At 35.7% G+C, this 14060-nt stretch overlaps 1 protein-coding gene across 4 annotated transcripts in view; it reads right to left on the reverse strand.

Moving 5' to 3' along the window:
• Positions 1–14060, reverse strand: part of SLC44A1 (solute carrier family 44 member 1) — a gene marked incomplete at its 3' end in the record, with an annotated part of 210824 nt that overhangs the window by 58539 nt on the left and 138225 nt on the right. For 2 of the 4 annotated variants that reach the window (XM_082842127.1, XM_082842126.1), the window contains exons 13-15: positions 8287–8424; positions 1419–1655; positions 256–336 (exon numbers count right to left, since the gene is read on the reverse strand). In XM_082842127.1, the coding sequence (XP_082698253.1) occupies positions 256–336; positions 1419–1655; positions 8287–8424 (456 nt within the window). Of the gene's footprint in view, positions 1–45; positions 337–1418; positions 1656–8286; positions 8425–14060 lie in introns of those variants that run through there. The other 2 variants (XM_082842128.1, XM_082842125.1) reach the window with 2 other exon arrangements.

Raw genomic sequence — 14060 nt, forward strand, 5'->3', positions numbered from 1 at the left:
TCAGGGACAAAAATATCCCCTGCCCCGCCATGAACACTGTTCCTTTCAGCTTACTTTTACAGAAGGTGGTCTCAGTTGTGACAAGAATTCTGCCATCCAAGTGATGGGTAAACACACAAACAGAAAGAGCAGCACGTCCTGCGTGACACAGATCACAAAAGCTTCTCCTGAAGAAGTGCAGTCAGTGAAGAGAGAGAGAGAGAGGAAGTGAAAGTGAAATTCTTGGAGGGCGGCCACCTCCTCATCTCCACCTACCATCGGTTTTAGCTCTCTGGCATCAGCAACACCTCCCTTCCCAGCTTCTTTCATTGCTTTCCTGCTGTTTTCCACAAACTCCTGCAAAACAGGGACCAGATTACATAAATTCTTAGGTCCTTTCAGACTTCAGTTGGTAGATGATTTCTAAAGAATATTTACATTTTTGACTCAGTAATGGTAAATGGATGGCCTAAAAACATAGCAATAAGTAATATGTGGTACCACACATAAGAGCAGCTAAATTTGTGGGGATGCAATCTGTTGATATAAAATCTTTTTTCCCACCATTCCTTGCGACAATCTCACATAGGCTCAAAGAGATGTCAGTTCTATCTGAAAGAGAAAATACCTTTCGTTTTTTAGAAAACACTATTTTTCCACACTTAGAATATTGTTTTATTTGTTGTGTTACTTTTTCCATATCAAGGTTAAATGGAAAAGCAACAACATTTTACTCTATAAGCCTCCTCTTTAAAATAACCCTAGGAGGTAAAAGAAAGCATTGATACCACTAAGTATAGTATACTGTTTTTACCAAGCCATAAATAAGCTATTTGAAAAAAAAAAGTCTATCTGGCCTTGAGATTACTCCATAAAGCAGGAAGACAGGGAGTAACAACCAGAACCAGTGGATAGAAGTAGTTAAAATGGGATTATGCCCTGAAGGAACATTTCTATCCTGTCAAAGTTTATGGAGTACTTCCTCGTTCAATATCCTCATCATTCTTATAGAGAAAACTAAAATAATAAAAACTATGTATTTTACTCTGCTTTTCTTCAGTGGCTTAAAAAACAAAAACAAACCTCTCCTCCTAAATGCCTTAATCACACAAGAGATGATGCTTCTAGGTCAAATTCCATTATGAAAATAACAGTTATGACGCTCTGTTAGCGTCATTATAGGATTACTGCTCTCTTAATCTTAAGATTACTCTTAATGGGAAACTGCTCTAGCAAGGTAGATTTGAAACGGTCTCGTTCATGCCAAGAGGATCTTCTTCCCTGATTTCCCCAAGACTAACCTCATTCACGGGTGCTGAAGGTTTTATTCTGAATTACTCAGGTTCATATCATGGGAATTAAATACAGAGAATAGTCTACAAAATATTTATATTAGTATTTTTATCCTTAAAGCAGCAGAGGGCATTTGAGGTACTTACCATCAGCACTTTATCCATATAAAATTCTCTGCCTGGGCTCCCATCATTGTATTTTGTATCAATGGCAAAACACAAGAATAATACATCCACTACCATTTCGTAAATGGACAGGAAGCAATGAGCGACTAGGAAAGCAAAGAGGCAGACGATGATCAGAGGCAGCACCCATACTGTGTAATCTTGCTGGTAGTTGAGCAGCATAATCCCAGCCAGACCTGTGCTGCAGACTATCAGCACCTAAAGCAGAGAGAACAAAGATCACGTTTAATAACCTCCTGCAGAAAACCACTATTTCTTCATCATTTGCAGACTTCTCCATTTATAAATGATGGTTGCATGAGTCCATGCCACCGCAAACTAGAAAGCATAATCCGTAAATACCCATATACATGTATATCATATAACATAAATATCATCCTTGTTGACACTAAAAATAATCAAGTTTTCCAAATGTTATGCTTGTTTCCTAAGACTTCACTTATTCAGCATCTGTGGCAATTTTTAAGATAAATGTATACATATCTTAGAAAAAAAATTATACACACTGTTAGCACTCAGAAGGAAATTATTGACATTTCAGGGTATTGCTATGTATTTTTTCTAAGCATTTTTACATATATGAAATAGTATTATATAAACATATCATTAAAAGCTCTTCATTAATATTTATATATCATAAATGTTTCATAAATATCTATTCAGCTACATGTTTACATTTTATGGGTGATTTAAAATTTATTTAACCATTCTCCTATGCTTGGAGACATATTGTTTTCAGATATAAATAATGCTGCAACAAACACCTCTAAGAGCTTTTTCTTTGTTCCATATTTTATTTCACATAGAATATGTGGTAAATTTAATATGATTTGCCATGAAGTGTTGATTTGGACTATTTGTGGAGAAAGAGGTTGCCAAACACACTCATGCTGTAAAAATAAAAGAAACAGCCATTTGCCTACTGTCAAGAACCACCTACTCTGATGCTTCAACACTGTACAGGCAGCACTTTAAATTTTCTGTGTTCCTTTTAATACTTTTTATTTCAGTTTTTCAATAACTCTATGAATGGCTTATGGCAAACATTATCACCCTCATTTTATAGATTGGGAAACATGCTTAGAGGGGCTAGCTGATCTGCCCAAGGCCACAGAGTAGAATAAAGAGCAGATATCATTCAAAAAATGGTCTTATGATGCCAACACCAGTACTCTTTCCAGGTAAAAATTCAGCAAATACTTGGATACTGATATATCACCTTAACAGATTACACTGAATCCTAGCCACACTCTTCCCCAGCCCTTTACCTGGCCTAGCGTCAAACTTTAAATAACAAAGGAAAAGAAAGAGTTCTCTAGAAACACAGCAGCCTTTCCTTGCCCAGTGCTGAGGACAGGCAGACTCAGAATTCTTCTTTTGCCTCTCCCTCACTATTTATCAACACCAAAACATCTCTCATTCACCATTATCTTAACCAGGAATTATAATGCATCAGAGGATGTATTGGTTAAGCTATAAATTGATCCCTCTCTCAGATGATTTTAGGGAGCAAATCTGGGTCTGCTCCCCTCTCATCATTTTTTGTGGCAATATACCTATGAATCTTCTCTCACAGTGACTTATTTTCTGGGGTGATGTCCACAAATAGCTAATTAGGTCCATTTTTTTTCCCTCTTCTGTTTCAATTTTAGGATGAGTTATTTCTTATACTCTTCTTCAATGTTTTTACATCCACCCTATGGGAGAACTCAGCTGCTTTACACTCTCTCTATGGCACTAAAAGTTAAACCACATTTGAAATGTTAAAGTCAATTATAGGCAGAAGATGTGGCTCAGACAAGTAGATGCTGAGACAAAAACTGTTAAGGTAGAATACTGTCACTTGAGAACCAACTTCAAAAACTAGTGACATTTAGCTTAAACAGTCAATTTAATAATTTACTCCCCAATTTAATTTAATAATTTAATAATTACTCCCCAATATAATGAAAGGGTATCACGCACTCATTCAAGCAGAGGATACATTAGTGGTTCTCAAACTATTAGAGGGGCTGGAAATCCCTTGGGGAGTTTGTGAATAATGCAGATTCCTGGGTCCTGCCCCCAGAGAATCTGATTGGTTTGATTTAATATGAAGCTTAGCAATATTCATTTTTAAAGAACCCTCGGGTGATTCTTAGAAAGTCCACAGCCTATAAGGAGTACTGCTCTATATCACTGATCTCCATGGTAGAGTACACATAGCCCAGAGAAGTTTCAAGAGAATCACCTGGGACTTCTATTTGTATTTCCCATACGTTTAAAATTTTACACTTTATAAAGCATATATTAGTGAAAGCTATACATACGTCATTAATAAATAAATGTAAATATATTGGGGAAATGTGCTCAAATCATTTTTTGGTAATAGGATGTTTGATTTTAAAGGTTTAGACATTCTTGTTATAAAGGATAAATTATTTGTGATGCAGTAGAAGAGATTCATACAGAGTAGGATGTGAGAAGCAGGAAGAAAAGGATGCTGGTAGTTTTGTGACTCTAAGCAAGTTCACTTAACTTTTCTGAGATTGTTTTTCCATCTTTAAGAGAGACACAATAGGACATACATCCCGTAATTGTTAAAATAAGCATTCTGAAAGCATTTAACATAGTGACTGGCAAACTTAGCTTCTTTCTTTCTTTTTTTCTTTTTGTCATCATAAATCTTGCATTTATGATGCCCTTTTCCCCCATGGAACCCCTGTTTTGAAAGATTTTGTTTACCAACAAAATAGCATCAACAAATAACTCATATTTTCATTTTTTAATAATTGAAGCCAGATTAAATTGTCAGCTAGAACATCTAATTGTCATAAAAAGTATTATCAAATTAGAGGTAAAATAATTTCAAACAGAAGCAAAGAAACAAGATTTGGGGGATTTTTTGGGTATAGTTTTATTGGCAATAAATATGCAGTATGCAATATTTATTGGACTTAAAATGCAATACCTATTAGACTTAAAAATGTTTAAAAAGCTTCTAAATCACTATTCTTAATCTTTGAGGACCCTGCAGGCCAGTGATCATAGGTCACAAGCCACTAAACTAGAGGAGCTAAGGTCTCTTCCAAATCTAATTTACCATTCCATAAAATCATTGCGGCTTCATAGAAATGGAATACATGACACTGTCTTTTGTTTTCTTTCTAAAATCAAGATTTTGAAAATTAAATTTAAAATTTTGAGATATTATGAATTCACGTGCAGTTATAAAAAGTAACAGAACGATTCCATGTACCCATTACCCAGTTCCCTTCAATGGCAACACCTTGCAAAATTACAGTACAAAGTCACAACCCAGATATTCATACTGGTACGACAAAGATACAGAACATTTCCATCACCACAAGCATCCTTCGCTTTAACCTTTTATAGATATTCCTACTTCCCCCCTCCCCTATCACTAACTGGGTGACCACATATATGGTCTCCATTTCTACTGATATAATATTGTCATTTCAAGAATGTTATATAAATGGAATCATACAGCACTTAATCTTCTGGAATTGGCATTTTTCACTCAGCATAATTCCCTCAAGATTCATCCAAGTTGTTCCATGTACTAGTAGTTTGTTCCTGACACTTTCATAATGTTTATTATGATCTACCTAGTTGAACTATCTGATCAAAAACTATTTCTGTATACTAGTAGCCATTAATTTCATTAACTGTAATGAAAGAAACTCTTTAAAAGATTTATTGTATTCTGCGATCAGAACTATATTTTTGGAAAAGGAAAACAAGAATTTATCTTAGTACGTTGGAAACCCAGAAGTTTTTATTTCCTCTTATCTTTCTCCTTTTTTGATTTCTCAATTTAAAAAGTGTTTACCTTTCGTGGTTTTAAAAGTCTTGTTTTTACATTAGAAATATGCTATTCAAAATTATATTTTTCTGGAAACCAACTTGGAAATATGTATCAAAAATCCTATTATGTATTTGAACTCATTAATTCTACTTCTAGGATTCTGGCCTCAGGAAGTAAGTATTAATGTGGGCAAGAACTGGTATGCAAAAGTTTCACTTTATAATAGTAAAAAATTGAGAAAAGTTCAACTGTAAAAAAAAACCAAAGGAACCCAGAGGCTTTGTTAAATAAATGATACAACAACTACATAGACATTTTTAATAAAATGAGAAATGCTCATAATATAACACGAAGTGAAAAAAGGGATACAAAACTTCCTTTTCTACCAGATTTTAAATTCTCTTTATTGACTAGTATATAACCAGCACCCAGATTAGCCCCTAGTACATTACCAGTAGGCACTCTATAAATATTTGTTGAATGACTAAAAGGTTATGATAAACCTAAAGAAAAAATTTTGACAGGTCATTAGGTTGCTGAAAAACTCAAAGCCAATTTTAAAACACTGTATTTTATCCTGTATATATTTTTCCATTATAAGAGAAATGCATACTTAATATAGAAACTTTATCATATAAAGTTTATCAACTTTATCAAAGTTTCTATCATATCATAGAAACTTTACCATTATATGATAAAGTGGGGGGAGATGCTTGGAATCACTCATATTTTCAATATTTCAAAGCAATCGTTATTAAAAATATTTTGAGATATTAATTTTCTTTCTCTTTCTTACGCACATTTTTATGCACATTTTAAAATGGTTCTGTGATGGTCTAGTAGTTTTATTCAGCTTTTCCACTTATTATACACATTATCACATTATAAACTCAATAAAAAACATGGTTTAGGGAATTCCTTGGTGGTCCAGTGGTTAGGACTTGGCGTTTTCACTGCCATGGCCTGGGTTCAATCCCTGGTTGGGGAACTAAGATCCTACAAGCCACACGGCGTGGCCAAAAAAAATTTTTAAAGTTAAAAAAGTAAAATAAAAAAACAGGGTTTAAGAGGTGAATAGTCTGTTGATTATTATTTCCAACCTTTACTGTCAGGCAGTAGATTGTTTACGATTAGTCACTACTATAAGTAATGCTGTATTTAGAATTATCTCCAGTAGTTTACAATCATCAGAATCAAAAGGCTTTAGGGGGGGAAAAAAAAAAAGGCAGGCCCAGGGACAAAATTAATGTCAGTTGAGGCAATTATAGCACACAGTGATTAAAAACTTTGAAGTCAGACAGATCTGAGTCTGAACTCCAGCTCTGCCACATTCGAGTTTTCTAAATTTGGACAACCTACTTAGCTCTCTAAACTTTGGTTTCCTTTGCTGTAAAATGAAGATAATAGTAGTAGGTCTCCTTACAGGGGAGGACCAAATATAACACTTCACATAAAGCACTGCCCTCAGTACCTGGTACTCAGCAAGTGTCTCAATCAGAGTTACTAAAATTATCATCGTGATCAAATGTTGCCACTTGGTATAATTTTCTCCCTTATTCTCTATATGTCTTCTTATTTCTCTTTTATTTTAATTGCTCTGCATTATATATGTTTTTATTTGAAGTTGCTTCATATCTTTCTTAGCAGTAGGGGTCAATTATAAATACATAAAAAATGAACAAAAAAATCTGAAGCCTTCCTGAGTTAGTCATATAGCACATAAATAACAGCAATGGTTACTGACAGGGTCAGATCTGTCTGTACTCATTCGTTAACATGAATTAACTCATTCAAGTTTTACTATAAAAATTTTCCTCTTATTGTTAAAACATGACAAAAACAAACCCAGGAGTCATACTGTACGTTTAATTACAAATTTTCAAAATAACTATCTGTATGGTTTTATAATTCTTTTTAGATGACAATTGCCTGAGAACTTAAAACTACATTACACAGTGCTAATCAATGCCTTTCTACATCAAATATTTAATTCCCTTTCAAAAACATTTTAAAGGCACAGTGGTTGGAGTAACTTAAGTGTTCAGCAGTGAGAGAACAGCATTTGATGGAACAGTGGCCATCATGATAATGAGTAATTATGAAGATTATCAAAGTAATGCAAAAAATGTATATGACAGAATATGAAGTGAAAATAGCAGAAGAAATAGCTATGTATACTAGGATTGTTATACTATAGAAATATAAGCCTGTGAAAAAACACTGGGAGGGAATATAAAAATAAGTTATTAGGTTATAGTGGTGGTGCCGTTTTCTTAACTCAATTTTTCAAATTTTCTGAGTATTTTATGGTTTGAAATATAGATACAAAGATAAAGTGAGTCCTCAATTATAAGGTTATCTAATATTTTGCAGATTTTAATAGCACAGAACAGAAAAACACTTTTGAGGACAGTTAGGTCTCATTCCCTAACAGCTCTATTTTAAGGGGTTTATATATAGTAAGGATGACGGCTAATATTCATCAAGAACTCGCAATGTATCAAGCACTATCTTAGGTACCCTACAAGTATTAATCAGTCTAACCCTCACAGTTCTAGGGGTTTGGCACTATTATTACCCCAATTTCACAAATGGACAAACCGAGGCACAGAGTGGTTATACACCCTGCCTCAGGTCACACAGCTAGTCAGGTCAGGATTTAAATCCAGGCAGTCAGGCTCCAGATGCAGTGCCCCTAACCATTACATGGACTGTTTCTTAATTCAAAATATGTAATGGGCAAATTACTTAACTGCTCCGTGCCTCAGTTTCCCCATCTATAACATGGAGATAATAACAGTACTTCCTTTACAAATTTATTACGAGGATTAAATGAGCACAATACATGTAAAGTACTTAGAACAGTGCTTGACACATATTAAGGGTTTTGTAAGTGCCTGCTGTATATTACGTGACTTTTAGGTGTTTTGTGGGCTACGTATATTTTTGAAATTAAAGAGCAACTGTACGCATATGCAAAAATTTACTGTCTGTCTCAGATAATATACTTGGTCTTCTTACCTTGCCTAGGAATAACATGAAATCCCCCACTGTGTTGATGGCAGCTACTCGCAAAGCATTCTCCACGAGAATGACAAAGGCGTCCTTCGCTGAGGTGCAGAAGTTGGTGCTGTTGATAGCTGTGGCTGTGTATGCGTTCTGGACAAAAGCAAAACCAATTTTTCATCAGTACATGCAACCTTTAAGATTTAAACCAAACATAGTTAAAGCATAGCTTGTGAAACTAGTTCACAGTTAAACCCATGGCTTTGGTGAGGTACAGATTTAGATTAAGCTCAAGGAAATATGAGACATTAAAAAAAAAACCTGATAGGGTAACGAGAGCTTCTCATTTAGCCTAGCTTAGGTCCTTTAAAAACACTGATATTTATTAAAACACACATAAACCTTTCCAATATCCATTAACTTCTTCCATGTATTAGTAAATCAAACCATAATTTAAACTTTCCTAGATATCTTGGGTTCATTACCATGCATATCAGTGATGCATTATTACCACTTCAGTGATGCTTTAAAAGCTGCACACACACACACACACACACACACACACACACAAAGCCATCAGATTGCTGTGCTGCTTTACCTGGAACCCTTCCTCCTTGGTACTTTCTTCTATGCTGTCTTATCTCATAGTTCTTGCAATAGACAGCTGTTTGCTGCCGATCTTATACCCCTCCCTCCTGGGGCAGGATCCTAAATTCCCTTTAAGAAAACAGACCTTCCCCATTCTCTTGGAGTCTGAGTGAGACTGACACTACCTCCAGCTCTTGGGGTGGGCCTTGGTTGATGTAAGCCAATCAACATGTTCTACCTACAACGATTCAGGGATTCGTACATAAACTAATCAGAGCCTATGAAAGTAAAAGATGTTCCCTGGGGCTTCCAGGGGGAAAAAAAGAAGTTTCCTTTCTCTTCCATAGGTGCTCCTGACAGAGCAGCTCTCTCATTTTTCTGGACAGCAAGGTGTGAGGGTACGAATTGCCATGGCTGTTTTGCCAACATAAAGGAAGTCAGAACAGGGAGAGGAACCAGGTACTCGCATTGGGTGACAATGTTTGCAAGATCAGGAACTAGCCAGATTCTGGACTTCTTAGTTATTGAAGCTAATAAATTGCCAAGAATCTCTCCCTTCTTCTCTCTCCCCCACCCCCTTCTCACTCTTGCTCTTTTTTAGGCCAGGCTGAGTTGGTTTTCTGTCCCTTGTAGTACTGAGTCCCCAGCTGACATACTTTTATTAAATCATACCTGCTTCTGCTGCCCCATGTTTTCCTTGACCACTCAGACTTTTTCCTTCTTTTTTACATTGCATTCTAGAATAGCATTGGCATTTTCAGGGAAATGTGAATAAGTAACATAACATGAAATATGTCTGAGTCTTAGAAGGGAATGTATACGTACTTTGTAACTAAAACTTACGGTTCTAACCAAGAGGGAGGGAACCCAGCGCCCCCCCCCCATCAACAGCCAAGAGGATTAAAGTTTTACTGAGCTCTGCCCACCAGAGCAACAGTCAGCTCTACCTACCACCAGTCCCTCCCATCAGAAAACTTACACAAGCCTCTTAAATAGCCTCATCCACGAGAGGGCAGACAGCAGAAGCAAGAAGAACTACAATCCTGTGGCCTGAGGAACAAAAACCACATTCACAGAAAGATAGACAAGATGAAAAGGCAGAGGGCTATGTACCAGATGAAGGAACAAGATAAAACTCCAGAAAAACAACTAAATGAAGTGGAGATAGGCAACCTTTCAGAAAAACAATTCAGGATAATGATAGTGAAGATGATCCATGACCTTGGAAAAAGAAGGGAGGCAAAGATTGAGAAGATGCAAGAAATGTTTAACAAAGACCTAGAAGAATGAAAGAACAAACAAACAGAGATGAACAATACAATAATTGAAATGAAAACTACACTACAAGGAATCAATAGCCGAATAACTGAGGCAGAAGAACGGATAAGTGACCTGGAAGACAGAATGGTGGAATTCACTGCCGTGGAACAGAATAGAGAAAAAAGAATGAAAAGAAATGAAGACAGCCTAAGAGACCTCTGGGACAACATTAAACGCAACAACATTCATATTAGAGGGGTCCCAGAAGGAGTAGAGAGAGAGAAAGGACCAGAGAAAATATTTGAAGAGATTATAGTCGAAAATTTCCCTAACATGGGAAAGGCAATAGCCACCAAGTCCAGGAAGCACAGCGAGTCCCATACAGGACAAACCCAAGGAGAAACACACTGAGACACATAGTAATCAAATTGGCAAAAATTAAAGACAAAGAAAGATTATTGAAAGCAACAAGGGAAAAACAACAAATAACATACAAGGGAACTCCCATAAGGTTAACAGCTGATTTCTCAGCAGAAACACTACAAGCCAGAAGGGAGTGGCATGATATACTTAAAGTGATGAAAGGGAAGAACCTACAACCAAGATTACTCTACCTAGCAAGGATCTCATTCAGATTCGATGGAGAAATCAAAAGCTTCACACAAGCAAAAGCTAAGAGAATTCAGCACCACCAAACCAGCTCTATAATAAATGCCAAAGGAACTTCTCTAAGTGGGAAACACAAGAGAAGAAAAGGACCTACAAAAACAAACCCAAAACAACTAAGAAAATGATCATAGGAACATACATATCGATAATTACCTTAAACATGAATGGATTAAATATTCCAACCAAAAGACACAGGCTTGCTGAATGGATATGAAAACAAGACCCATATATATGCTGTGTACAAAAGACCCACTTCAGACCTAGGGACACATACAGACTGAAAGTGAGGGGATGGAAAAAGATATTCCATGCAAATGGAAATCAAAAGAAAGCTAGAGTAACAATACTCATATCAGATAAAATAGACTTTAAAATAAAGAATGTTACAAGAGACAAGGAAGGACACTACATAATGATCAAGGATCAATCCAAGAAGAAGATATAACAATTATAAATAAGTATGCACCCAACATAGGAGCACCTCAATACATAAGGCAACTGGTAACTGCTCTAAAAGAGGAAATAGACAGTCACACAATAGTGGGGGACTTTAACACCACACTTACACCAATGGACAGATCATCCAAACAGACAATTAATAAGGAAACACAAGCCTTAAATGACACAATAGACCAGAAGATTTAATTGATATTTATAGGACATTCCTTCAGAAAACAGCAGATTACACTTTCTTCTCAAGTGCGCACGGAACATTCTCCAGGATCGATCACATCTTGGGTCACAAATCAAGCCTCAGTAAATTAAAAAAAACTGAAATCATTTCAAGATCTTTTCTGACCACAACGCTATGAGATTAGAAATTAATTACGGGGAAAAAAACGTAAAAAACACAAACACATGGAGGCTAAACAATACGTTACTAAATAACCAAGAGATCACTGAAGAAATCAGAAAGGAAATCAAAAAATACTTAGAGGCAAATGACAATGAAAACATGATGATTCAAAACCTATGGGATGCAGCAAAAGCAGTGCTAAGAGGGAAGTTTATAGCTATACTAGCCTACCTCAAGAAAAAAGAAAAATCTCAAATAAACAATCTAACCTTACTCCTAAAGGAACTAGAGAAAGAAGAACAAACAAAACCCAAAGTTAGCAGAAGGAAAGAAATCATAAAGATCAGAGCAGAAATAAATGAAATAGAAACAAAGAAAACAATAGCAAAGATCAATAAAACCAAAAGCTGGTTCTTTGAGAAGATAAACAAAATTGATAAACCATTAGCCAGACTCATCAAGAAAAAGAGGGAGAGGACTCAAATCAATAAAATTAGAAATGAAAATGGAGAAGTTACAACAGACATGGCAGAAATACAAAGCATCCTAAGAGAATACTATAAGCAACTCTATGCCAACAAAATGGACAACCTGGAAGAAATGGACAAATTCTTAGAATGGTATAACCTTCCAAGACTGAACCAGGAAGATATAGGAAATATGAACAGACCAATCACAAGCAATGAAATTGAAACTGTGATTAAAAATCTTCCAACAAACAAAAGTCCAGGACCAGATGGCTTCACAGGTGAATTCTATCAAACATTTAGAGAAGAGCTAACACCCATCCTTCTCAAACTCTTCCAAAAAATTACAGAGGAAGGAACGCTCCCAAACTCATTCTATGAGGCCACCATCACCCTGACACCAAAACCAAAGATACTACAAAAAGAAAAAGAAAATTACAGACCAATATCACTGATGAATATAGATGCAAAAATCCTCAACAAAATACTAGCAAACAGAATCCAACAACACATTAAAAGGATCATACACCATGATCAAGTGGGATTTATCCCAGGGATGCAAGGATTCTTCAATATATGAAAATCAATCAATGTGATACACCACATTAACAAATTGAAGAATAAAAACCATATGATCATCTCAAGAGATGCCGAAAAAGCTTTTGACAAAATTCAACACCCATTTATAATAAAAATTCTCCAGAAAGTGGGCATAGAGGGAACCTACCTCAAGATAATAAGGGCCATATATGACAAACCCACAGCCAACATCATTCTCAATGGTGAAAAACTGAAAGTATTTCCTCTAAGATCAGGAACAAGACAAGGATGTCCACTCTCACCACTATTATTCAACATAGTTTTGGAAGTCCTAGTCATGGCAATCAGAAGAGAAAAAGAAATAAAAGGAATACAAATTGGAAAAGAAGAAGTAAAACTGTCACTGTTTGCAGACTTGATACTATACATAGAGAATCCTAAAGATGCCACCAGAAAACTACTAGAGCTAATCAATGAATTTGGTAAAGTTGCAGATACAAAATTAATGCACAGGAATCTCCTGCATTCCTATACACTAATGATGAAAAATCTGAAAGAGAAATTAAGGAAACACTCCCATTTACCACTGCAACAAAAAGAATAAAATACCTAGGAATAAACCTACCTATGGAGACAAAATACTTGTATGCAGGAAACTATAAGACACTGATGAAAGAAATTAAAGATGATACCAACAGATGGAGAGATAGACCATGTTCTTGGATTGGAAGAATCAATATTGTGAAAATGACTATACTCCCCAAAGCAATCTACAGATTCAATGCAATCCCTATCAAATTACCAATGGCATATTTTTACGGTACTAGAACAAAAAATCTTAAAATTTGTATGGAGACACAAAGGACCCCAAATAGCCAAAGCAGTCTTGAGGGAAAAAAACGGAGCTGGAGGAATCAGACTCCCTGACTTCAGACTATACTACAAAGCTACAGTCATCAAGACAATATGGTACTGGCACCAAAACAGAAACATAGATCAATGGAACAAGATAGAAAGCCCAGAGATAAACCCACACAACTATGGTCAACTAATCTATGACAAAGGAGGCAAGGATATACAAAGACAGTCTCTTCAATAAGTGGTGCTGGGAAAACTGGACAGCTACATGTAAAAGAATGAAATTAGAACACTCCCTAACACCATACACAAAAATAAACTCAAAATGGATTCGATACCTAAATGTAAGGCCAGACACTATAAAACTCTTAGAGGAAAACATAGGCAGAACACTCTATGACATAAATCACAGGAAGATCCTTTTTTGGCCCACCTCCTAGAGAAATGGAAATAAAAACAAAAATAAACAAATGGGACCTAATGAAACTTAAAAGCTTTTGCACAGCAAAGGAAAACATAAACAAGACCAAAAGACAACCCTCAAAATGGGAGAAAATATTTGCAAATGAATCAACTGACAAAGGATTAATCTCCAAAATATATAAACAGCT

Source organism: Leucopleurus acutus, assembly GCF_964270905.1.
Source record: "Leucopleurus acutus genome assembly, chromosome: 7".
Taxonomy (NCBI): Eukaryota; Metazoa; Chordata; class Mammalia; order Artiodactyla; family Delphinidae; genus Leucopleurus; species Leucopleurus acutus.